Genomic DNA, 26,688 nt, shown 5'->3' on the forward strand with positions numbered 1-26,688 from the left:
AAACAGATTCTTTCTTTCTTTAGCTTCCATTTTTCTTCTTGCAGTGAACATATAAACCATGAGCAGAAATTAAATTGAAAAGGCTAATAAACAATGCAAAACTTATAAAAATAATAATAAAGTAGCAAAACCATATTGAAGATAATCTAAAGTCTAAACATCATTCTTCACCAATAATATTCTACACATATAAACAATTCCAAAATATGGATTTTTTTCATTCTATGAGATTCAATCTAAAGCTTCCTTCACTACCAACATCTTAGGAATTTCTTCAATTTAAATGGAAACCTGTGGCGTACAAGACTTATTTAGCCAGATCATGAGCTACACCATTCCAGGTCGACTTGCCTTAGAATACAGCATCTGAGTATCCTCATCTGGCTCTTGATCAATGTATAGCCCAGCATTCAAACCAATTCCCCTCGGCGTCTTGTAGAGCCTTGCAAATCAACATCGTCTTATCGAATCACCCTCCAAAATAAACTCATTAAAGCCCATATCCCTCACAAAAGAAAGCTGTTCTCTGGCAGCATCATGTTCGGCGCACAAAGGCTCAAAGATTCACTTTTACACTATAAAAGATCTGTCATGAGTTAGTTAGTAACCAAAACATAAAAGAAAAGAAAAAAGAAAACCCATAGCAAAATATAGTTGATTAAAATTACTATTCTGAAAGCAAAATCTAACTGCAAAGACAAAATATATATATATGAATAAAACTCTAGCAAAGCAGAGGTGAAGAAAATTCTATTTGTGTAACTAGACTATGGCCCGTGCGTTGCACACGGGCCTCTTTCTACCTGTTTTTTTCTTTCTGTTTCTACCTCTCTTTTCTTTCTTCAATACCTTTTTTCTTTTCTTCTATGGCCTCCACGTGGCTAGAGGAGGGGCTTCCTTTTACTTATGTAATAGATATTCTTGTTGGAAGATCATATGTATTACATTACTACAAAAAGACATTATAGTAAATGAATAGAAAGGTCATCATTAAATGTGTAATGTAATAAGCTGAAATAAAATACATGAAATTAATGTGGTCTTCCAATACAAAATTTGAAATTCTGAATTCTTGCCTAATCTTCTTCCAAAAAAAGAAGTAGAATATTTGCCCAATCTAATAATATAGTCAACCTTTTCAAATGCCACATTTCTTATTTTCCATGTTTACTACTATAAATTAAATGCCATTTAAACTCTCATTCCATTAATTTGGCCTTTAGATTTATAGGAGGCAATACATTTCAAGGCAAAAATGAGACTAAAGGCAATTAAATGAATAAATTATTTTTTACATTAAAGATGTATCAAATTAATCAAACTTAGCATCAATCAAAAAACGCGTTGCATTAAATCAGGATATCCACACGTCAGAAAGCTAGGCTATCCACATAAGATTATTTACATTCTTGTCAAAGGCTTTGTCTTCTACATATCTATATTAGATTAGATTAGATTAATTACTTCCATAAGCCCAGAAAGAAAACGAAGTAACAGAAATATGGGAAGACTATGTAAGAAAATTCATCAGCTAATTTAACGGAATTAAATACAAAATTGCTTACCAACTAGGTAGATTTTCTAAGAACCTGAAGATGACTTCTGAACCCAAATTTGTTTCTACAAGCAGACAGAGAAAAAGATGTAATAACAAATAAAAGATGACAGCTCAATTCTGCAGCTGATTTAACAACAGTTTACTGACCTCATGGGCTCCAGAGCCAGTAGCACCTCTTTTGGAAGACTTGCTCTCACTTGATATGACAGACCCATCATCCTTTATATTATAGGCTGCTGAGCGCCGATCAAAATGTCTATTTGAACCTGCATAAAAGCAAATTTTTCAGGTAGCAGTGGTATCAACAAAATGGCATTCTATTAATACTGCATGAATGTGCATGTGACAACAATACTGAATCAACCAATTATAGATAAACTCACCATTTTCTGACGGAACATTACGCCCGCTTCTTCCATTAGGTATGTCGCCTTTCATTTCTCCTTGGATAACAGGAAAACCAAAGGCAGAAAGTGAGGTAAATTAGCTTTACATTAAGCAGATTCATTTCTTGCAAATTCAAACAGAACAATAACTTGATACAAGAATTCTATCCCAAAACCTTCAATGGAATTAGAAGAGGCCTGTGCAGATTGTGACATAGAGGGTGAGAAGCGCTCCTCACTAGCTTGTGAAACATCAGAACCTCGAAGAGGGGCCCATACACCACGATCAAGTCTATCCTTATTTCTTATACGTTTTTCATGCTTCTCACTCCCAGAACCTGAACCATGCAGTCCCTTTTTGATAAACTTGTCATTTGAAGCTCCTTTTTTATCACCATCAGATTTCAATGCAGGTATTTCATTATTAGAGACATGACCATGCATACCCAATCGTGTATTAGCAGGTCGAGGAGGTCTCTTGACATTGTCCAAATTCATAGTTTGAGTTTTCTGCTGAGGCTTGACTCCTGCTAAAGGTTGATTTTGGCTTGCTTCATTACTCAAAAGTATGCTCCTTATCAACCTTCCACCAGCCTCACGTCTTTGACTCTGTTTTGGAGCAGTTGAACCAGGTGAATTTGCTACAGGAGATGATGAACCCTGCTGTTCTGATGCACCCTGTGGGACCTAGGAAATTTAAAAGACATCATATTTGCATCCAGAAAATTGAAAGAACCAATTCAAAAATCAAGTCCACAAGCACATACAACACTTCTCAAGCCAGTACAATAAACCTTGAATATAGATAACAATGGACACCATGAGTGAGTAGAAAGGAGACCAAAAACAGAAAAATCTTACATGAGGAGCTTCTTGATCTTTTGGTTTTAGGAGCAGGATCTTTTTCTTCCCAGAATCAGCAGTTAAAGTAATTCCAGTTACAGGACCATCAATGCCGTAGACTGCAATGAAACTAATTAGGCAAAAAATATGGGGGGAAATACAATAAAGAAGAAAAGTTAAAAACCAAATAAACTGCAACCTAAGGTATTTAATATATCACCAACTTTCAGTCAACAGAAAGAATATAATCCAACCCGAAGGAGAATAATTGTATCAATTTACATATAAATAGACACGCATGCAAACAAAAGTAAGTTCACACAGAACATGTGGGTCTTGCACTCATTCCAGTATAATAAATAATTACAAGAAATCAAAAGGTCAGTGTGATTTAACACCTTCATGTCAGCAATTTTAACACACTGCTAAAAATATAGATGAGTTCTAGAGACAAATAAGGGTAGAATAAAGTATGACACTGGTTGAAACTAAAGCTCCATCATGGACTTCAGTTAAACAAAATTTCAGTGTTATATTTGCAGCAGCATTGCCTCATTAGTTTTGCTATATCAATGCTCCATAGGCCAGCTACATCTGTACAATGATGTATAATCTCTCTGAATTCCAAGTAGCATAGGGATAATCCTCATATCCTTGCTATTGGGACCATCTTGAGTGATAAATACTTAATTTCTTGTATTTCATACCATTTATCATACTCATGATGATATATTTTTCTTCATGATCAATCAAAAGGCACAAGAAAAATCTTTGAAACAGAAGTGTGATCACTGCTAAATCAAATGCATAATAACAGGTGGCCACTGGCTTTAATGATAGGTAAAGTGTAAAACAGTCCTTTTCTGAAACATTTATGATTAGCTTTTCAGTAAAACATATTCATTAAAAACATGCTAAGCTTTCTGGTTAATCCTTTTATGAAATATCCATTGTCACAACATGAAATATTTTTACAGACGATTTTGAACACTCAGAAACTCATATTAATTTAATCCAGCAATTCACTATAGAACTGCATGAAGCTTGTTAATTGCAACCAAAGAAAAAACTTATTTTTCTCTAGAACTGAATATTGTCTATGTTCAGAAACAAACAGTCATAATGATGATGCTAGCATGTTTGATACAAATTCTGCTAGCCATGTGGTCATAAAACCCTGCAAATACTGTATTTAAACCCTCACCAGTTCCATTCTCTCTTTTTTCTTTCCCAACAGAAGGCACTGGCTGATCCTCTTGCTTGGATGCTACAAAAAATTTGGACTTGTCCTTGTGATGTGTACCTTTTACACTGTCTTTTAGAATATACTGCCAATCAATCAAGTTTACTTCAATGAAAAATAACAACCATTCACCTTAAAAAATTGCACATGCACACAGAGTATCACATAATCATTGGAAAAAAATCATTTAAAATTGCCCATATCAGACAGAGGGAGAGATGCAATAAAAACAACAACTGAGAATATGAAAACTTCATGCAAAATTTGCTCCGATGATTTGTTACTAAAGTTATCTTCTTTATAAGTTAGGCAGCTTCTGACAAAGTACTGCAAAACCAAACAATACATTGCAATCACATTAATAGCAGTTTTGCAAAAGAGGGAGGGATCTAAAGATTTACTTATTAAAAACCACTTGGAAGAGAAGGAAAGCCAACAGAAGATTGAGAACATTAAAGTAACAGAAGCTAATAGACAGGTGTCACTTCAATATTTAGATAATTTCTCAAGCCGTTGGTTCCAAAACAAATGAAAACTATCAATATTTCAGCTTTCATTATGCAGAGCTAAGGGCTATCTAACAGACAAAGCTACATGGTGTGTAAAACAAATTGTCCTGGCAACCAAGTGCCAGAAACTTCAGATTAACAAGATAAAAGAAACTTTAACAAAAGGGAAGAAGTTTCATCTTTATAGGAAAATTTGTCCTTTAATCAGTGTCACAAAGTTCAGGGCTGCTTGACCCTCACTCTACCTTAAGTTTGTTGGTGCAAGCAAAGCCCTTCTTCTCTCTATAAGCTTTCAGCAATATCATTATACTTTTACATTTCTTAATATCTCTTACAAATTTCTTCCTTCTTAAGAGGAGGCATGACAAAGAGCAAAATCATTTAGCTCAAAATAAGGACACTTCAGTCTCTTTGATCAAGATAAAATTATTTATAGTTAGCCAATGTGAATGGTAAGCTTCACTCTCTTTTACTGGTTTTAGATCTGGTCTGCTTAGGTGTTGAACATCTTTTGAGCAAATGACAAACAAGGGAAAGATGTTGCCTAACTAAACTTTCCTTTTTCCTCTGGGTTCAACAGTCCGTTAGCCTAGAGGATACAATTCATTCTACAAAGCCATCCCTTTCATCAGTCATCGCAGCATTTATGATAGTGCAGAGATTCAGGTCCCTAATATATAGCTCATTCTCTAAACAGCGTCACTGATATGGGCTTTCTACACCTGCTTGTTTACATTCTCACCTTAGAGCCTGAGGTCTGGAGATTAGACCAATCTACCTAAAAGAGTATCCTATGGATGCATGCACCCTCTCTACACTTATTTTCCAGAGAAATCTCAAGATGCTCCAAATTTCAGAAACTAGCTTATCGTCACATCTTATTCCACTGCAAGTGCCTCCTTACGGTGCTTGCTGATCTTTGTACATGAGGGGAAAAAGAATAACTATCAACTACAAACAGAGTCACAATTATAAAGCAGATGATCCAGATAAAGTAGAAGCTATGCTCTTGTACAAATAAAAGGCCACTCATTCACCGGTAGGGTGACTTAACAAGCACAGTCCACAATGCTAAACGTTTATATCCAAGCAGCAAACTCCCATATGCTCAAATAAATTATCCAACAATATAATAAATAAGAAAACTATTGACTTAGACACCTTTTTCTTCTCAGAGCCACGCTTGCTACTTGATCCAGACTTGCCTGTAGATGCAGCACCAGCTTTTCTGCCAATCTTTCTTCTAGTAACTGGCCCCTGTCACCAAAAACAAACTAAAAAGTGGACACACAAGGACTATGCATCACTTTCATTTTCTATTTTCTATTTTTGTTTTCATTTTTTTGAAAATAGCAACAGAAAGCATGCTTAGTAACATGTTTTCATTTTTTATTTTTTGAAAACAAAAACAAAATTTCCAAAATCATTAGAAACAACAATTTCTTACTACCATTGTTTTCAGATACAATATTTCCATTTCTGACACAATTCATAGCAGGTGAATAGTGTATGTAAAAAATAATATTAATGTATATTTTTATAGTACAAATTATAAGTTAAAGTAAATAATTAATAAATTTAAAATAATATTAAATCTAATATAAAATATTCATAAATTAAAAATATTTAATTAAATTTTAAATACTTAAAAATCAACAAGTTGTTATATTAGAATCTTAAAAGTTTGAAAAATATATAATATAAAAAATATAAATTAAATAAAATATAATTTATTAATATCATATAATCAATATATTTATATTGTTTGGCATTTTAAATATTATAATACTAATATTTAAACTTATTAATATCATATAGTCAATATACCATGGCATCACTTAACATGTTAGACTGCAGCATCAATATACATTGGCATCACTTAACATGTTAGACTGCAGCATGCCTGGGTGATGTGTCTTGGACATTTTCAGGTCAAACTGGATTCTGACAATTCATGTGGAAATTTAACAAGAAGGAAACCATGCAAATACCTTAATCCTGTCCCTTATATGCCCATCATTATCTTATGAAATTGGTTCATAAGAAGTAGTGCAAGCTCAATGAGCTAAAAATAACATGTTATGTTAAGTGAAAAGTTGAAAGCACACAATGTCTTCAGCTTAAATATACAAGAGAAACGGAACCCAGATGATATAACCTAGCATCCTTTCCCAAGGTAATATACCTGAGTTCCACTCTCAGCAGCTCGTTTCTGACGCACAAATTCCATTAATGGTGTAACGACAGGGGTTTCTTTTGGAGCACCTAAGAAAGAATCAAGTGGTATCAAAGAAATCACACTCATATAAGGGTGACAAACCTCATATCCAGAATTCACAATTTTATTCCTTCTATCATTACTAACCAGATAGCTCCACTTCTTTTCTTTCCAACTGAATCTCAGCACTAGGAAGATTGTCAACAGGTTTTGCAATCAGTTTGAGGAATTCCAGATAATCAGGATCTAATTTACAAAGAAAATAAAGACATAGTATGAGATAACAGGCCATATAGTCACCTCAATGTTAGCACAAAAGCTTCCATATAATAACAATAAAATTCTTTTAAAAAAAAAAAAGAAGCACCTTTGAAAATGGTCCCTTCACGACCATCCTTTTTAGTGCCAGGCTTTGGGACACGCTGTGAAGGAGCATATTCAACAATGGCCTTAAATTGAGTACCTGTAAAAAGTGGCATCAAAACGATATTTTAGAATACAAGGAGCAACGGGTATATCTAACTCAAAGAATAAGAAATTAACATAATGCAAACAGAAGTTGTATTTTAGATATCTACTAAGCATCACATAAGCTGTCCACTAAACAAGAGAAACATGTCAGCAGTTCATAAACATCATAAAGAATCAGAGATTTAACCATGACATACCCTTCTCATTAACAAATACATGCCCATCAAAGAACTCAGCGAACTCAAAAACATCTTCAGGTCTCTTGAAGTTTATATAGGCTCGAGAGTACCTCTGATGCTTATGGCTGCAAAAAGTGTTTTAGAATAAGAAAAAAATTCCTGAGGGATCAAAGACAAGGTAAAAAACCAAAATAAGGCCAGTGTTCAAAAGATATCCTCAATCAAAATTTTCAAGATTTTTTCATTTCCACAAGTTTTAAAGCAACTATTCACACGCTATGTTAAGAAATCAATCATGTCTCAGTTAAATCCCATGTTCTTCCTAATGTCTTCTAATGTGATTAGCGTTTTGCAGGATTGTATAATATAATAATTTCTTTCCATTGCTTACCCAAAAAAAAAAAAATTTCTTTCCGTTTCATGCATTTATTCCTCAGCAAAGAAACGGAATATCATTAAACAAAAAAAAAAAACCCACATTCCTAAAGAAATAAAAACACAAACAAATAACCTTGACTCTCAAACTAGTTTCAAAGTTTACTTTCAATTATTTCAACCACTTTTTCCAACTGCTAAAGAAAAAAAATTTACTATATTAATGAAACAACATAACTATATCTTATCAAATATCAATCTCTAAAGGCCTAAACAAAAGTCAACAGTGTAATCACAAACTTGCTCCATATGATTGCTGAGCAACTAAATTAGAAATAATTCTAAAACGAATAAAACAAATGAAAATTGGGGGAACAAAAAATCGAAACCGTAACCTGGACTTGCCGAGACGGAAGGAGAACCAATTGTAACGATCAGAGAAACGATCGTCGATTTGAGAGAAAAGAAATGATTGGGTGACTGACGGTGGCAGATGCCTTATCACCACCTTCGTTCTTCGCAACGGTTCCTTCATCTATCGATTTCTCTTCCTCAATTCCTCTTTCAATTCCTTTTTCTTTTTGGATTCAATTTGTAACAACTTCCTAGTCTAAAACACACAAACTTCGTAAGAGCTTTTTTTTTCTCTCTTTTTGCGGGGGATTTTTTTTTAACTTAGTAAATTAAATGTTATAATTTTTTTAATAGTTTATAAAATTATTTAAAGTCATGAGTCAGCTGGAGTTTTTTTTCTTTTTCTTGACTTAAAACCTTTTATAAAAAATATTAATTTTTAAAATTAAACTAAATTTATTTGTTAAATTTATATTTATAAATTTTTTATGAATAAATTGTTTAGTAAAATAATTTATATAAATTTTAATTTTAATTAAAATTATCATAAAAAATCTAATAAATAAAAAATATAAAAAATATTTTTACATAGCATGAAATTTATAATTAATAATAAATTATGTACAAATAAAAATAAAATAAATAATATTAAAATTATTTTAATAAATAAAAATATTTTTGAAATAAAAAGAAAAATTTTTCAAAAAAATATGTATTTTTTAAAAAAATAAAATTCCTCTCTATCGCTCTTCTTGAAGGGTTTTTTTTAATTTTATTTTTTAAAAAATTATTTTTTTAAGAATTTCTAAAAATTCATGTTTTATCTAAATTCTGTTTTTTAAAAAATAAATTATAAAAAAAAAACCAAATCAAATAGACACTAAATAGCAAAAGAGGAGAAGAGTGACCGTAGCAAGTGGGCGCGTAGCGTTTCGAGAGAGAGGATTAAACTATGCAACCACCAAAGCAATCGCCTGATTGGTTTACCAACTATTTCACTCTCTAACCTGAAATTACTTTTTCCACGATTGAAAGCTTGCTTGAATGAAGCTTTATCTGAACCGATGATTCTTCCGTTACGGGGCCGGCCCCTGGGTAAAGTCACCCAACCCAAGGAAGGGCTTGAGGCTCTTAATTTGGAAAGGAATTATAATTTTATAATATAATTTATTATATTATAAAAATAAAAAATAATTAATAAAATTATTTATTTTTTATTTTTATAATTATGTGTTTAATAAATTTTAATTTTTTTATTTTTTTATTTTTAAAATATTATATTATTTCTAATTAATTAACAGTTATATGTATTTAATCATCTTCAATAATTATTTTTTTCTCACTTATTTTTTTTATTTTCAATCAACATATTTAATTATTTCTAACAACTATTTTTTCTCCTATATATAAAACTAATTATTTATTTTTCAATATATAATATCTACTTTTGAATTCTTCTTTTCTTATTTACTTTTTCTTCCCTCTTCCTTTAACTTCAATTTTCCTTCAAATAATACACAAGAAGTCCATTATGTTATTATCTTTATAANTATATTATTTAACTATTTATAAATTTTTTATTTTTTATTTATATTATATGTTATATTATTTTATTTTATGTGATAGTTATTTATTTGAATTAAAAATTTTGATTATTGAATTTGTATTAGCCATTTAAAAAATATAAAAACTTTACATCTCAAAAAGCTAGAAGAATAAAAATTTAATAATTTTTTTTAATTTCAATAAGAAAATGTTTCATTAAACATTTCGCTTTAAACCTTTAAACTTATTGAACCGCCCCTATTCCATTATAAAGGCTTAAGCTGTTTCCACATAAGCAAAATTGGTAGACCGCAAAAAGGAGTTATGTTACATGGACCACCATGAACCAGCAAGACTAGCGAAATGCTAGGTTGTAAATGAATATGAATGGATGCATTTCAATGTGATCAAAATATTTGAGAAGTCTCTGTATTAAGATATTTAGTTCAATTTAGTCATTTTATTCAAAATTATAATAATTTAGTCTTTCGATTTTGAAAATTATTTCAATTTAATCCCTTTTCCTAACTACATCTAATTTTATCATTAAAAAGAATGACGTCAGCGTTGACATGATATATTTTGATAATGTGGTGTCAACATGATTACATGGCAACAACATGATTACGTGGCACTAATATGATGATGTGGTAATGCTGACGTGACACTGACACTTGGCAGATTAATTTTTTTAAAAAAAAATTATGTCATGTCATAAAAGTTAAATTGAATAAAAATATATAATATAGAGACTAAATTGAACAAAATTGAAATGTTGAGGAACTAAATTAAAAAAATATTTAAAAAATATAAATATTTAAGTAGATGATAGTTATACTTATTACTAAGTTAAATATTTAAGTATAAAAGATTTATAGTGTTAAAAATATATAAAATATTTTCTTACTTCATTATTTGATTTTAGAATAAATACATTAATTTATCTTCTTTGCAAAAATTAAGTTTAAATGTTCCTTCTATACAAATAATTTCTAAAAAAATTTCATACTTAAAGCCAAATTTAAATAAATAACTTGCATTATGTTGGAATAAAATAATATAAAAAACTAAATAAATTCTGTCTTCTTCTATTTATAATAGTATAAAAATTTAAAATGTATTTGAGTTAGTTTTTAATTTAAGCTAAACTCAAATTAGCAAAATAGGTTGATTTAGTTACAACTTTTATAATTTACAAATACCTATTCTTTTGAAATTATTTAACTCTTACGCAATTTACCTTTTATTTAAATTTACTCAAAGTTTCTTATAAAACGATTTTATTTAAGTATAAATACCACAATTAAATTTTGCTAAATTTAAATTTAAATTATTAATTTGGATCTACGAAAAATTTGTAAATACAAAATAAAATGGTACAAATAATTACAATTATATTTAACTCTATCAGTCATAAATGTAGTTTTTAATCTAAGAAATTTCAATTTAAAAAGTATAATCTCAAATATTAAACAAAATAAAAGCATAAAAAATAAATAAAAAATTAAAAGGGTGAAATAGCTCAGATTTTATGATTGTAATTAGAGATTTGTCATTTCCAAATTAAGCAAGTCAGAATAAATAATTATTTTTATACTTATTGCTAACTCCATATCTCCCTTTTCCATTTTTAAAAGAAAAAACTAAATCAACCTATCTTGCAAATTTGAGTTTAGTTCAAATTAAAAATTAAATCAAATAAATTTCAAAATTTTATACTATTATAAATAGAAGAAAACAAGAATTTATTTAATTTTTTATATTATTTTATTTCAACATAATGCAAGTTATTTATCTGAATTTGGCTTTCGATATGAAATTTTTTTCAAAATTTTTTAATAGAAAGAGAATTCAAACTTAATTTTTGTAAAAAAGATAAATTAATGTACATATTTTATAATCAAATAATTAAGTAAGAAAGTATTTATATATTTTTTAATACCATAAATTTTTTACACTTAACTATTAGCTTATTAATAAGTGTATCTATTACCTACTTAAATAATTGTATTTTTCAAATATTTTTTTAATTTAATCCTTCAACATTTTAATTTTGTTTAATTTAGTTCATATATTATATATTTTTATTCAATTTAACCCTTATAACATAGTACAAAATTTTTTGACCTACCACATGGCACTGACATGTCAACATTACCACACCATCATATTGTGCCACATGGTACTACCACATTATCATGCCATAATGTTGGTGTCATGTCACGCCATAATGTTGGTGTCATGTCATTATAATGAGATACGTCAATGCTGACATTATTTCATTTAACGGTAAACTTGGATATTGTTAAAGAGAAAAACTAAATTGAAGCAATTTATAAAATTGAAAAACTAAATTATTGCGATTTTTAGTAGAAAGATTAAATTGAACAAAATGCTCTAATATAGTGACTTCCTAAGTATTTTGACGTTTTAATGCTTTCTGTTATGAAGGTTACTCCATGTACTTCTTTACAGCCTTCAGAGTAGGGTGGCAACATTTAATTCAATTGAATTATAATGATAAAATTTAACGCTGAGTCATAAGATAATGAGAAATTTGATAGTTATTTAAAAAAAATTATCATGAAGCAATTTAAAAAATAAAAAAATGATTTATTAATGACATAATGTTTGAATAAAATTTTAAATTATTTAAGAAAATTCAAATAAGTTTTTATTCTATTATTGTGTTCAATTAAACTCTTATATTTTATTTTGGGTCAAATAAGCTCTTATGATTAATGATTTACTAATTGTCATTAGTCAAAATACTATTTGTCATTTTATATTTATATGGTATGAGTGTTAATATAAAAAGTGAAAAATATCATATCATCATTATCAATTATGATATATTAATATGTCACATTATTATCAATTTTGATATATTAACATGTTATATCATTGTTACATAATATATAATGATAAATAGTATTTTGATTAAGTAAATCATTAGTTATAAGAGTTTATTTAACTCAAAATAAAAATTTAAAGACTTATGTGGCTCAAAATAAAAATATAAGGATTTGAATATAATAAAAATATAAGAACTTATTGAAATTTTTTAAAATAATTTAGAGACTTTTTTCTAGATATTATACCTTTAAATTAATAGAGATTTCCAAAGATCAAGCAGCTCGCTTAGGCTTGTAAACTCATCTTGACTTGGGTTGAGCCTTTTTTTTCTTTGGATACTAGAGAATAAAATAAAAATTAATTACATTATTCTAGATCAAGATATACTTAGATTATTTGCAAGTAAAAATATAAATAATCTTAGTGGGTGAAGAATTAAAAATATGAAGATCCAAAAATAAATCCCTATTTTGTGTTATCATCCAATCAGCACACTATTAGTTTCACGATGAGTGAGATAAGGAGCATTCCTAATTTAATGGTACTATTATATTATTAAATAATATATTGTATTAAAATTAAAATTTAATATATAAAAATATTAATATTAATATAAAATTATTTATAAAAATTGTTAATAATAAAAATATTAAATTAATATATAAATTGAACCAAGCTCAAATTTGACTTTAAAAAAGATTGGGCTAAATTATAACACCATTGCTAACTAAAGATGATAATAGATATTTCATAATCAGAGATACTATATCACTTGACTAGATTAAGCAAGATTAGATTACTTTCTAATTTGATTCAAGTAAGATTTAGATAGTAAAATTACTACTAATCATAAGTTCGTGTAGAATTCAGGAAGTGATTTTATGATACCTACAACTTGAATTTAGTTTTTTATTTTACATGCACAACTTGAATCTAATTATAAATAATAATTTTTTATATTTAAAATTAATTTTATATATTATTTATTTATAAATGATTTATAATTAATGAATACATACTAAAATTTACTAATTGTTCAAAATATGATTTTAAATTTTAAATTATTTTTTATGAATTAATTTTAATTAATTTATTTAATTTTGATTAATAATGTATATAAATTGATTTTAAATTATTTTAATCAGATTTGAGTTTTTTGTGAATAATAATAATTAGATTTGAGCGTTAAGTGTTAATTTTTAATTATAATCGAACAAAATACGATTAATTAAATTTTAATCAAGTTGAAAATTAGCAAATTCCATATCCTCTCTCATTCCTACTAGTAATTGCTGTACGTAAGCGGCAGAGACATTAACAAGGGGAATCACACAGGTTGGTGAGTCACCCCCCTCCATTCCTCTGCTGACGTGTTTTCCTTCCAAAACATAAAATCTGTCGATTGCTCTCTCCTTCTCTCTCTTGTCCTCTGTCTACGTTACGAAGTTTTCAGATTCTCGCTCTTGCTCTTTTCCTAATTCTTGAAGGAAGAAACCAAATAACAAAAGGAAAACCCTAATTGAATCCCATTGGATTGTCTATTGATCCCAATCAATCGAAATTCAACAGTTTCCCTCCTTTTCAACGGCCCTGATTCAACCAACCTATCAAGCAAATAGATCTATCTTAAACACTTTAACTCAAGCAATCAATTTGGGTTTTGGTGTTTCTTTTTATTATCGAAATGGATTCGAGCAGGCGAGCCGTGGAATCGTACTGGAGATCGCGGATGATCGATGGGGCAACCTCGGATGAAGACAAAGTAACGCCCGTTTATAAGTTAGAAGAGATCTGTGAGCTCTTGAGATCGTCGCATGTAAGTATTGTGAAAGAGGTCTCGGAGTTTATCTTGAAACGACTCGATCACAAAAGTCCCATCGTCAAACAAAAGGTAATTTCATTCAATTCCCCTTCTAATTTTGTTTGATTTTGGGTTAAATCTAGTCAATTCTAATTCATTTGTTGTTTTGGCTGAGAAATTTCACAGGAAGAGGGAAAAAAAGGAGAAAAATTGATCTCAATTTAGTCAAGTAGCTGTATAATAGTGTTAAATTTAACATAGATTTTGATTAGTTAAGTATCAGTATCAAAATATTCTATTTGTATTTGTATATAAACGCTACTGAAAGCAAAACGCAAGTAACATAATAACAATAAAATGGGCCTGATATTCTTGAAAGGCGAAGAAGTTTTGAGGTACTGAGGGTTAATGTGTGGGCAATAGTATCCTATAACTGTTAATGATCAGAACATGTCGTAATCAGTTGCTAGTGGGATTTTTTCAGGCTTTGAGGCTAATAAAATATGCAGTGGGAAAATCTGGTGTGGAGTTTAGGAGGGAGATGCAGAGGAACTCAGTGGCAGTGCGTCAGTTATTTCATTACAAGGGGCAGCCAGATCCTTTGAAGGGGGATGCACTTAATAAGGCTGTGCGGGACACAGCTCATGAGGCTATTTCTGCTATATTTGCAGAGGACAATAATAATACTAAACCTTCTCCTGCAGATGACCTTAACAAACGAATACAAGGATTTGGGAATACAAACTTTGAAATGCCCTCGGATGATAAGAAATCATTTCTAAGTGAGGTAGTTGGCATTGGAAGTGCATCTATCAAGCAGGGAATTAGTAGTTTTACTCAGGGTCATTCACTTAGAAAGAACGATAATGGAAACTACAAGAGTCCTACTCTTCGAAGATCATTGACAACAGAAAGTGACCATTCTGATAGGTATGAACCAGTTGAATTGCGAAATGATACTCAAGGGGTTTCCAAGATTACTGCTAGTGGACCTTGGGGCCAGGATTCAAAAGTATTAAAGACAGAAACGACAAATGGGGAAGCTAGTTCGAATTATTCGGAGACTAAAACTCGTGAAGAAAGATTGTTGGAAACCATAGTAACATCCGGTGGTGTACGTCTACAACCTACTCGAGATGCCATTCAGGCTTTCCTTGTGGAGGCTGCAAAGCTTGATGCCTTGGCTTTAAGTCATGCCCTTGAATCTAAGCTTCTATCTCCAATGTGGCAGGTAACTCTCTGTTCCCATGCATTAAATCATGAGTTGACAAGGTGACAATTGGGGGGTGGGGGGGTATGGTTACTTAGCTCAAATCTAGGCTCTTGAAACTTTGCCACCCACACAGGCACACTGTTCTCATTAAGTGGTTATGTTTACAATGGGGATAATTTTATGTTGATTTCTTTTCGAGACTATGAATGGAGTATTTATTTCCTTAGTTGTCTTTTGACTTTAACAAGAATTATTGATGGTCAGGTTCGCATGAAAGCTGTGTGTGTGCTTGAGTCCATTTTGAGGAGAAAGGAAGATGAGCATTTTTTAATTGTGGCTTCTTATTTTACTGAGAACAAAGATGTTGTTTTGAGATGTTCAGAGTCTCCCCAAACTTCTCTAAGAGAAAAGGCTAACAAGGTAAATATCTCAGTCAGCCTTCTATTTTACTTTTAATGAGGAAAATAAAATATGAAAGCACTGTTTTCAGTGGCATGGTTGAAGGGTTTTCTTTTTCTTTTTTCCATTTGTTTTACTTAGCAACTAATGTATACTCTAATTCAGTAACTGGTTTCATGGGGGAAAAGGAAAATTCAACTAACTTATGTTTGAGAACTTGCTTTTAGGGATATGGATAGCTTCAATTAAAATTATTTTTAAATGTTGATTGTACCTTGGTTTCATGATTAAGTGACCAATTGAACTGCCCATACTGTTTGAGTTTATTAAGGTTTGCATTTACTGATAGCATATTAATGCAGATCTAAGTTGATATAGTGTATTAATTCTTCTTTTAAATAAAAGAAATCTATGAAATTTTTGTGATCTATTATATAATGAGGTTTGATGCTACCTCATTTTTTTCCTTAAACATCTGTCCGGAAGTGTAAATAGCCCCTTCAAATTGATTTGTTTGTCGTTTCCTTTTTATTATTATTTGAGGACACATCTATCTTTACTTGTTAACAAACCTATAAATTGAGATATTTTAGGTTGCTCTTGACAGATGTCACATTATGTTTCATTTCCCTTGTTTTGATTACTCTTCTGCATAAATAACGGTATTCGTGATCTCTGTATGATCATTTTGCTTAATCTTTTATTTCTTTCAACCTTATGATCCTTAATGTTATATGACTTTGAATAGTTATTATTAAATGCTAATATAGAGCTGGTAGGGATACTATTTTCTTAGTTAATGAAGTAGATGTCACAATTGACATATATATTTAATCTGGTAAACAGGTGTTGATCCTTTTGAATGGGGAACAGACAGGTGGTTTGGCAAGTAATTCAGAAAAGTCTTTGAAGGCTGAGACCACTCCCGTTCAAATGCCTGACCTGATAGACACTGGTGGTCCAGATGATTACACTGGATTAGATAATTCCACAAAAAACCAACATGATCAAAATATTGCGAATCTGACAGCAACCCCGCTTATTGATGACTTATTTGGAGATGGTCTGGATGCTGGTCTCAGCACCAGTGAACAGAAAAATGATGATGATCCCTTTGCAGACGTCTCATTTCACACTGATGAGGGTAGAGAAAATGTGGACGATCTCTTCTCTGGGATGACTATAGATGACAAGTCAGTTGTCAATGGTAATCATGCGGCTGCAAATATAAAATCTGAGCTAATTGATATCTTTGGGACCAATTCTGAAGCTCCATTTGAGCCTGAGAATAAACAAAATGATGTCAATGATTTAATGGTTGGCTTGTCGATGAATGAGAATTCATCTAGTTTGAAGCAGAAAGGAATCTCTTCTGAGGCACACCCTGAAAATATATTTGCTGATATAAACACTCATTCTAGCCATGAAGCTTCTAATGATGCTTTGAGTGGTACCCTTGGTTCTCAAGCCGCTGGGATGAACACAAATCCGATGTTTCCTTTAGGGACCATGCCATATTCCTTTTCTCCTGGAATAATGTTGAACCCAGCCTTTTCTTCTCAGCCCATGAATTATGGTGCTATGGGGAGTTTCTTTGCTCAGCAGCAATTGCTTGCAACAATGTCTAACTTACAACACCTTGCTAATCTTAATGCACAAAATGCTGCCATCAATCATGTTTCCAGTGGATCAAATGGAGGATATTCTTCAGCTCTGCCTGATATATTCCAGTCCAATTTTCCTATTCAAACACCTAGTTCAATGATGAACAGTTCAAAGAAAGAGGACACCAGAGCATTTGATTTTATTTCGGTAAGTTTAAGTTCTAGCATGTGCTATTTAAGGTGGTGTTATACCCATTTCCTCTTCATATGATAAGTTATGTTCTTGAAGTAATTGTTCCATAAATTGACAAAATTTATGAGTCCTATCCTGGAATGTGTCTATGTTTTCCAATGACTTCTGCTGTTTGTCTTGTGAGTCATGGTACATGTTATTTAATGTTTGATGGAAAGCATTAGCCACCCTGCTGGTGGTCATACCTAATTATCTTAGCCAGGTACTTGGGTATTAAAATCTTGTTCATGCGAACTCTATCCACTAGTTAGGCAGTTAAAACAGCATGTCAAAGGTGGAGTGCGAAATTAGTTAAGAATTGCTGTTTATGCTGGATGCTTGATGCAGAGACAAGTATAACTTGCCATTGAACTTGTGAAATCTCACATGACAGAATGCATTATCTTAATATAGTTGACGCTTCTCCATTGTATTTGCATATATTGTGGCGCATCAGTTACTCACACATCTGTTTAAAAAAGTGCTAATTCAATCTGGTTGGACCACTTGTCTAGTTTCATGCCACAACATCGTTTCTTTATTATTTACATTCCATATGCTGGTTATCAGTGCCTAACCTAGCTGACAACATGGCTCTGCCTCTGTCTGTGTTTTCTGTTTTTTTTTTTTAATATGACATGAGATTTGAATCAGATGAAATATGGTTCAGATCTGAAGTTGTTTGTGGATTACACCTCATAAAATCTTGTATCTGGTTTATGTTTTGCAGGACCATCTTGCAGCTGCTCGTGATCCAAAGAGGACAATGTAAGGTGTTGTGCTTGTACGGACCTAGCGTGTAGAATCTCCTGGCACTTCAACGATGGTAATATTCTTTTGAAATAATGGAGCAGTGATATTACATGCATCTTTGATTATTGCATTGCATGTAATATAAGTGGGGGGACGTCCTTAAATTAAAGAGTAGGCTACAATCTTTTAGGCTATGTTTGTATTTGAGATGAAAGAAAATGGGGAAAATGTTGTGCAGTTAGCTGTTTTAGTTTTACAAGTACTTTTTTTTTTTCTGTTTAAATTCTCTTCTTTTTCTTCTTGTAATGGATTTGTAGAGTTTTTGTACCTCCAGTTTTTGCCACTACCTGCAGGCGAAGTGCATGTGTTAAATGCAGAGGGATAGAAAATTAATAAATGTTTCAACTAGTTGTTTGCTCTCGCTGGTTGTTATATTTAATTGTTTATAATCGACTACAATTAATGCCACATTTTGTTTTCAGTGGCATAGCTTTTGGGACTGAGAAACAATACATCAAAGGCGGGCCTTGAGTCTAAAACAATACATCAAATGCTCTGACCTAATTCCCTGCCTCAACGCCGTTACTTTTGTTCATGCCTTGTATGATAGTCAACTCAAAGTAAGAATTATTTCAGTGGTTTCTAATAGGCATCATGAATATCTACAAAACAATATGCCACACCAAACGAATACGGACCAGGAAGAAACTTGATCAATTCCCAAATCAGTAATTCTTTTCGAGCAGCACAAATTCTTATTGCATTGCCACTCAACAGATCAGTTGGGTCATATCCCCTAAACAATATGCCTGGTTCGCTAATTAGGTTAGTTTCAGTAACGCACATCAGAAAGGTAAATTTCAAATGCACTTAATGCGATTGAAACATATTGAAGGCACAATGAAGGTATAAGGACAATGTTCATACACTGGAAAATTCATAGTTCATACAGACGCGGTCTCTTGTCATCAGCAACAGCAGGCAAGCTATTGACTTTAATTCGAATTTCATCAACCTTTTGCTTCAACAGAGTCCTGAGAAGGAACTTTACTGGTCCCATAAATGTAAACGGCGGGCCAAGGCTATGCATTCAAAGTTACATTGTACTTTTTAGTGTATCTACGTATCAATGAGTATGTACAGATTCTGAATGTCAAACGGAATTTAATTTTTATTAGGCAGCAGGGCCTGGATTAACATGAAAAGGGTTTCCATATTTTACAAGTTGGTGCCTTCAAGGTTGCTCCACGATTTAACTTCCATCTTCTTGGTTCGTTTTAGTTGTTTTGCAACATCCAAACGCTCAGAAGAAAATGGTGATGGAATCTAGTTGAGCAGTCAATGAGAGTTGGATTAGCACAAGTTTAAGGTATAAAGAATACGGGTAAAGAGAAGAAGACACCACAAAAGTCTCACCAAAGATGGTATGTACTTGTTGATAGCTGCTAGCATTGCCGCATGCCCTACAGCAGATACCTGGCAATGACAATAGGGCAAAAAGGACGTAAGCTACTGAAACAAGTATCTAAAATGCACACAACCAGTGTGCATGCACAAGAATAGACATGCAAGACCCAAAGATTTTGTTACAAGTTACAAGAAGTGGGATCATATATAGAATACACCAACAAGCATGATATCTAACATACAAGTAGCCGCAGCAGAACTTTAGATCTGCAAATGTTAGTTCACTTAAGGACATTGCTTCCTTCCGATTAGAGCTAGATGATGACCACATTCCAGAAACCACAACATGGATGGCAACTGAAGCATAATAAAAGGAAGCTAAAGGGATATTTTAAAAGGCATTACAACGGATGAAGGCTCATTCCACAAAGTATCCTGATATTCTATTCCATTTAGTTTTCCTCTTCTATGTTAAGACCTGATAGCAAGTGATCCACAGTCAAGGACATGGAAACTAATAAACCTAATAGAAGAATTTAATGATAAGCTTTATCACACATGAGTAACTAGCTGCTCACTCAATGAGTGATGAAGCATTTGTAATAGAGGGTAAAACTGCTTACAGGAAGGAGCATTAGAATTGTTACGGGGATAAGTGTAGCAATGTCATTCAATGTTCTTTGTAACTTCCTCTTATCTCTTGCTGTAACCTTCTGGCCACGCAAACGCTTTAGGAGTAGCTCCAGGGAAACCGTGATGTCAATGAATAGCAACTGAGTTCCCAACCATACATCCTGCAGAACTCTCACTGGGTACTGTTAGTGCTCAAGTATAAGCTCTAGTGTGGTTCTGTTCATTGACAAGAAGCAGGACCAGTGGCCTTACAAAACTTGAAGATATCAATTTGATGCTGTATTTTCTAATTAAACTCTCATTCGGGGAATTCGACTTGGGGATGTCAATTCCCTCCCCACAGGTTATTGCATGTGTGCTGGCTGAACTGGAGGTCTGCAGCAACTGGTAGCAAAAATTTAAAAATATAATATAATGGTAATGGTTGTCCAAAAAATATGCACTTAAGCTGTCAAGGCTTCATTTATGATTTTCAAGATCTCTTTGAAGCTACCTGTCAAAGTATTTAAATAATGTAATTTGCTGGTGCTTTTGTTGGTTTCAAAACTGCATAGCAGTTTTACTTTTACATCAGTGATCAAATATTACTGAATGAAGTTTCAATTTTCACAAAGTAGCCTTTTCCTTTCTGTTAGCTAATGACCTTAAATGTGAAAACTATCCAAATAATGAGACCTCGTCACTTAGCACCATACATGGGAATTGCTTTTTTCTGCACACTTCTCCTCATAGGTTAAATTTCATGGCATATTAAATACTTTTTTCAGCACTGAACATCATACCTCTATCATCATTTTAATCCTGCTCCTGGAATCTATCTCATTCTTGCGCCATTAAACTGAACCTAGTTGGTCATCTTATCTGGTTCTATACTCACTGTTCATATAATCATGTCTGATTTCCCCTAATACTATAGCAGCATATGTTTTCTAGAAAAGAACATAACTTTCTATGCTTTCTAGGGTAATCACTTCTCCATAAATCCTGGTTTCAGCCAATCATGTTTCACATGCAAAACACTATGGCACTGCAACTTTAAAGACTTTTTTCCTTGACTGATATTGATCATAGAACACACTAGAAGTGCTTGTTCACTTCATCTATCACACTGTCTCTTCTCTTCTTCGGGAAATTATTTCCAGATAACTAGGAAGATGTAACTTGCATATGAGATTTTTTAATTTTCTCAGTCAAATTACAATGCATAAACTGCATTTGTTCTACTTACAATCATACAGTATTTCACCAATGTTTTCTTTTCAAATCTAAAACAATTTCTTCCACAGAACTTATGATGAAAGAAAATAACATAAGTTGCTGACAGTGTAGTGGAAATATACATATATAGTTGTGTATCTTAATATAAAATCCATACCTTTTTCAGCATATGCTCATGTTCAGATTCATCATTTTGACATTCCTCTGTCATCAAACCAGTTAATTCTTCTTGTGCTTCCATGACCACTGCAAGCTGGGTTGTGCCAGTAGCTCCTGTCGATGGTGTGTGCCTAGAGGCTCCTGATTCTGTAATCTTTAACGGTTCACTGCCAGAGAAATCAATATTAGCACAATTATTTCTTCTTTTTATAAAACAGTGCTCATTGAATTGTGGACAATAACATGGGAATGCTATCTGAAACAACTAACATACCCTGATCTATCATAAGCAGCCCAGTAATCCTCCAGGCAAATGGTTAACAGGCTTTGGCTGAAAAATTCAGAGAACCATGTCTTAAAAAGCCAATTTACTGCTCCAATAGGAAAAAAAGGTGAAATAACCAAAGCTCAAATTAGAATAGAAATATTATTGGCTACCTCCGGAGTAAGAATGCTAACAATTCAGAATTTAATGGCTGTTGAGCTGAGCGGCTGAAGTGTGCAAACCCAGAAAAGACATCATAGCAAACAGTAAAAACTTGTGATAATATAATTTCTTTCTCTGCCTGAATTGTATGCTGCTTGGACCTTCTTTTTTCTTGGTTGCTTATGCAACGAGTTGTATCATAAAAATCAAGCCATCCTATTTCATCAGTTACTACCTGTAAATATTATTTTTAGCATTTCGGTTAATTTTGGATTTGAGGGACTGAAACATGTTGATTGAAATTTACACTCATAGTTCAATGTGATATTCTAGGCCAGGAGTAGAGGGGAAGAATAAACTATAATGCCTCTTGCCAAACTCCATGGAAATCAATCTCAAGAAAAGTCATTCACAGCCAATTCTAATCCACATAAGATGGTTCGCATTATGCTTTTCAACAGAGAAGAATAATAAAACTAACCTCCATGAAGAATTGGTAAACTGATATGGAAGAGAACTCTGGGTAAATGAAAAGGCTGCCACATTCCAAGTAGCTGCACCCAAAGCACTACACCTCTTAAAGTATATTTTAATGATGAATTGCAATCATCAGGAGTCAACGAAATCAAATATATTTTACCTCAGGAAGTCCTTCACCAGCTCATCAAGATCATTTATGCGCATTCGTGACAAATATAATCTAGTCTTCCTTCCTAGATATGCAAAAAGTCCTAAAGTAGCCAAGCTATCTGCTTGACCCTGTCAAAATTGAAAACCAAATGTTTACGTTGCTGCTTAACAACTAAAACCATGAGAGCAGGGAAACATTGAGTGTGAAAGACAAAGACAAGGACAACTCAATATTAATTGAAGTCATTAAAATTTTTCTTGACCCAATGTACATTAAAAGTAAGTCCACAAGTCTAATATTCATACACGAAGTGATAAATTGTTAGGGGGAAACACAAAGAACAAGGTAACAATGAGAAATCACATAAAAATAAAAGGTTGAAATATCTAATACTTATTGACAAAGAGGCCATATCAGCTAGGGAAAAATAAAAAGGAAAGGAAATTTGCTGTTAAATTAGTTTGAAGTGAGATGACAATATGTTCTCAAAGGACATTCTCACAGAAAATACTAAATGACTCAGGAATCATAAAAAACAAACCTTGCTATAAATTGCCAGTTTGCCCGGAATCATGGTCTCTTTGCAGAAAGCTACGGAGAGTTTTCTCAGAGCCAATCCAATCCAAAATTCAAGCTCATCACTCTTCTTGCTAGACAGTATTTTTGCACCAAAATGGGACAGGAAATCAAGTTCAAATCCTGCCTCAGTAGCTAACTGATGTAATTTGTCAACAGAAACAATACTATGTGAAAGATTCATAAGTTCCACTAGCACATCCCCTATTGACATTGTAGACAAGGGACAAGAAGTACGATCAGAACCCAATTTCTCTACAGCAGCACAGCAGCTTATAGCCACAATAATTCCTGCAACACCACTGAATATTCTTGTGTTTAGGTTAAAACCAACGTACAGAATGATCACTGAATTTCTTCAGCAGGGACATTCTTAGCATGAGGGAATAAATAAACATATGAACTCCATCCACGTTGGCTATAGGAGTTATTAAGTAGGAGGGGTGTCAACAATCCAATAGGGAAAAAACTTTTAAGTTAAAAGCAGAGGTGTATTCTGAGCAAACCTTCCTGCATACTCCATAGACCACTTCTTTAACAATGGAATGAAAAATCCCGCTATCCGTGGAAGTTCCACCACTCTGAACCATTGTACCAATTCTGAATGTCTCAATTTCAACTGAGTTTCAATGAACTCCTCTAACAAATCTGTCTCTGGGGTCAAGCTGAAGCAAATGGCAAGACAAAATGTTAGAGCTGCTAGGAACATATTATCACCAGGCATACTTGAGAAGGAGAAACGACCGTAGATTGACCAGAGAAACATATGTTTTCTTGGGAATTTTCCACATGTATTAGCACAAAAACCAAGTACAAAAACTATCTGAGTTTAATCTAACAGTATGAAATCTTTGACAACAAAAGGAGTTGGTTTTTGAAGTTTCTGATCTCTTATATCAGTTATAATAATAACAGAGATTTGGTGAACTGCTACAAAAACTTACATCTTTCTAACTGGGGATGGATTATTATGACGTTCTTGAGAGAGCAAAATCTCCACTTCGATTGCTGTTTTCAACAAAGCATAAACAGCTACCTGAAGAATTACATTAGTCAATGATTCTTCTCCTAGACCTCACTTCCTTTATTAATTCATAAAAGAATGCCTGTCTCCATTCTACAAAAATATCTATGCAATGGTTGTTCGAGGAACAAACAACAAACAAAAACCCATAAATGCTTGCATCATTATTAACCTGTCTATAAGTAGTTTCCATCAACATGTACCATTAGTAGACTATTTTTAAAAACTTTCACAGGCACGTTGTTTATGTTATTTAGGGGCCTCAAGCATACCCGATGAGCAATATGTCTATGCCATTGATGCACATCCTTTCCATTCCAAGCCATTGCAAGCTCTGCACTGCTTCCAGCCAATTCAAGTGACTCAACTGCAAGGGAAAAGCTTCTGGCAGATTCATGTAATACCCATACAAGACAATTCACCCGATTGAATTCGACTGCAGGAGGATCTGGCTCAGGTACAAGAGCCCCATCTCCACTCTCAGTTGGACCGCAATAGTTAGGTGAAGAAGACATTGATGACAATGCACTTTGAAATATAACCCTTGAAAAAGTGTAACCAGCAAACCATAGTCCAAGTGAGTTGCTCTTTTTTGCCAAGAAATTATTCCCTTGCTGCCTTCCTCGGAACTTTGAACAATGGGGTGCACTTGAATTAATCTTCCAATTCCATCCGTTATATGATCGAAAAGTTTGTCTGTGACAGATAAATATGTTCAACTTCTCAACCCAACAAATCCATTAATATTACATTGCTTTCCATTTTTAATTTTCTTCTTCAAGCCTTTTTGGTTTTAAAGAGTTGCACAAAACTTGAGCCAAAGCTGATACGACATGAATCAAAGTGGGTACTAAGCAGCTATGTAGAAAATAGAAAAAGAAAAAGGTCAACCAACTTCACATATATAATAAAAAAAATCAAATAAATGCATGTTTTGAATCAGTTAAAACTAAAAAACAATAACTTAACAAAAGCAATAAGTAAGATAATTGTTTTATGCAGGCATTTTGAACTCAACAGTTTCAACTTTCAACAAAGCAAAACATGGAACACGTAGATAACATGAGAACTTACGTGTAATAGGAGAAGTGGGGCAGTTGAAGAGACAAATGGGAAGCCATGAAAGAAGAAGAAACCCAGAAAGAAAGAGGGAGAAAAACGAGGAGGAAGAAGAGAGGAATGGTGTTGTTTGAGGTTTTAAATGAAGAAAGTTTTAGTACTAGCGTAGCCATCGAGGTAGAGAGAGAGCTAGAAAATTAGTTTTGTTTTTGTAATTATATGGAAAGGTAGAAGTTGGTGTGTGTGTGTGTGTCTGTCCTAGGGTTTGTCTCCCGCCAGCCGTTGTCAATGACAGTAACTACGGATTAATTAAAGTTGTTGTTTGTTTTTTGGTCCGAAAAGAGGGAATTCACAAAAAAACAAAAATAGTTAGGAAACATCAATGCTGTCATCTACCCTTTAACAGACAGGCTCTAAGGAACACAAATGCTCATCCTACAGCTAATAAATCCATTAATATGCAACCCAAAAGCATCCCCTTCGTCACCGTTACTCCTAGCAAGTTTGTCAGCACAGTTATTTTCCCTTCCTGCTAGGTGTGCCTCACTGCTACCACATTCAGCTGTTCCATAAAGGCATCTGCACTCATTGAGAAGAACAAGTAAGGCATTATGGATGTGAATATATGGCCATTCCCTGATTGCCCACAGTTCAGCACTCCTGCTGTTTGCAAAACCCCAATTTTCTGACAGAAACCAGTGATGATATTTGCCATTGCCAGCACTATTAAGGCCACCAGCTCCAGCCAAGCCAGGAACATTAACAATGGACTTAGCAGGCTTCCGTTTAGGATTCAAAGCACAAGGCAAAAGAATTCCACAATCTTGGTTTTTCATTTTCCTAAAGTAATCTGGAGAGGTTTCTTGTTGTCCCCTGAAAACTTTACCACTACGTTGGAGCCATACATTCCAAATGGTGAAGGTGAATACAATATTTCAGGGGATATGAAAAAGATTCGAGGGAATGTCATCGCTTTGCAAATTTTCCTTGGATTGTTATCACTATAACAAGCTTA

At 32.7% G+C, this 26,688-nt stretch overlaps 3 protein-coding genes across 7 annotated transcripts; 1 reads left to right on the top strand and 2 right to left on the bottom strand.

Moving 5' to 3' along the window:
* LOC18595984 (regulator of nonsense transcripts UPF3) lies at positions 112–8,468 on the bottom strand. 4 transcript variants are annotated; one of them, XR_001928522.1, is made up of 14 exons: positions 8,178–8,468; positions 7,426–7,532; positions 7,125–7,220; positions 6,905–7,003; positions 6,725–6,804; positions 5,701–5,796; positions 3,992–4,115; positions 2,806–2,906; positions 2,121–2,631; positions 1,942–2,001; positions 1,706–1,824; positions 1,566–1,620; positions 850–949; positions 112–575 (listed from the first exon to the last, which is right to left on the bottom strand). XR_001928522.1 is itself a non-coding variant. In XM_018123375.1 (14 exons), exons 1-13 carry the CDS (start codon positions 8,315–8,317, stop codon positions 1,582–1,584), a joined length of 1,464 nt encoding a protein of 487 aa, XP_017978864.1. In that variant the 5' UTR covers positions 8,318–8,468; the 3' UTR covers positions 112–575; positions 1,566–1,581. The 4 variants fall into 4 exon arrangements, 3 of the variants coding, with proteins under 3 accessions (XP_017978864.1, XP_017978862.1, XP_017978863.1); XM_018123375.1 differs by lacking the exon at positions 850–949 and having other exon boundaries at positions 2,121–2,282; positions 2,391–2,631; XM_018123373.1 differs by lacking the exon at positions 850–949.
* Positions 13,859–19,264, top strand: LOC18595985 (VHS domain-containing protein At3g16270). Of its 2 annotated transcripts, XR_001928536.1 has the most exons (6): positions 13,859–14,428; positions 14,823–15,569; positions 15,816–15,971; positions 16,797–17,762; positions 18,517–18,612; positions 19,022–19,264. XR_001928536.1 is itself a non-coding variant. In XM_018123622.1 (5 exons), exons 1-5 carry the CDS (start codon positions 14,222–14,224, stop codon positions 18,556–18,558), a joined length of 2,118 nt encoding a protein of 705 aa, XP_017979111.1. In that variant the 5' UTR covers positions 13,859–14,221; the 3' UTR covers positions 18,559–18,959. The 2 variants fall into 2 exon arrangements, 1 of the variants encoding a protein (XP_017979111.1); XM_018123622.1 differs by lacking the exon at positions 19,022–19,264 and having other exon boundaries at positions 18,517–18,959.
* LOC18595986 lies at positions 19,383–25,756 on the bottom strand. Its single transcript, XM_018123621.1, has 14 exons — positions 25,689–25,756; positions 24,887–25,310; positions 24,535–24,626; positions 24,097–24,255; positions 23,556–23,892; positions 23,024–23,142; positions 22,865–22,937; positions 22,395–22,618; positions 22,231–22,287; positions 21,955–22,123; positions 20,832–20,963; positions 20,570–20,740; positions 19,956–20,015; positions 19,383–19,865 (listed from the first exon to the last, which is right to left on the bottom strand). The coding sequence occupies exons 1-14, from the start codon at positions 25,733–25,735 to the stop codon at positions 19,758–19,760; spliced, it is 2,172 nt and encodes a 723-aa protein (XP_017979110.1). The 5' UTR covers positions 25,736–25,756; the 3' UTR covers positions 19,383–19,757.

This window comes from Theobroma cacao, chromosome 6, assembly GCF_000208745.1.
Source record: "Theobroma cacao cultivar B97-61/B2 chromosome 6, Criollo_cocoa_genome_V2, whole genome shotgun sequence".
Lineage (NCBI taxonomy): Eukaryota > Viridiplantae > Streptophyta > Magnoliopsida > Malvales > Malvaceae > Theobroma > Theobroma cacao.

What these genes read in the sequence shown, in the direction of transcription:
- LOC18595985 (XM_018123622.1), top strand. Translation starts at nt 14,222, where the DNA reads ATGGATTCGAGCAGGCGAGCCGTGGAATCGTACTGGAGATCGCGGATG. An exon ending in TTCTATCTCCAATGTGGCAG is followed by an intron (nt 15,570 to 15,815) that starts GTAACTCTCTGT and finishes ATTGATGGTCAG; the next exon opens with GTTCGCATGAAAGCTGTGTG. An exon ending in TAAGAGAAAAGGCTAACAAG is followed by an intron (nt 15,972 to 16,796) that starts GTAAATATCTCA and finishes TCTGGTAAACAG; the next exon opens with GTGTTGATCCTTTTGAATGG.
- LOC18595984 (XM_018123373.1), bottom strand. Translation starts at nt 8,317, where the DNA reads ATGAAGGAACCGTTGCGAAGAACGAAGGTGGTGATAAGGCATCTGCCA. An exon ending in TGTATTTGTTAATGAGAAGG is followed by an intron (nt 7,221 to 7,425) that starts GTATGTCATGGT and finishes CACTTTTTACAG; the next exon opens with GTACTCAATTTAAGGCCATT. An exon ending in TAATGTTCCGTCAGAAAATG is followed by an intron (nt 1,825 to 1,941) that starts GTGAGTTTATCT and finishes GCTTTTATGCAG; the next exon opens with GTTCAAATAGACATTTTGAT.
- LOC18595986 (XM_018123621.1), bottom strand. Translation starts at nt 25,735, where the DNA reads ATGGCTTCCCATTTGTCTCTTCAACTGCCCCACTTCTCCTATTACAC. An exon ending in ATGAGCATATGCTGAAAAAG is followed by an intron (nt 20,964 to 21,954) that starts GTATGGATTTTA and finishes TTTTGCTACCAG; the next exon opens with TTGCTGCAGACCTCCAGTTC. An exon ending in CAATTCTAATGCTCCTTCCT is followed by an intron (nt 20,016 to 20,569) that starts GTAAGCAGTTTT and finishes TGTCATTGCCAG; the next exon opens with GTATCTGCTGTAGGGCATGC.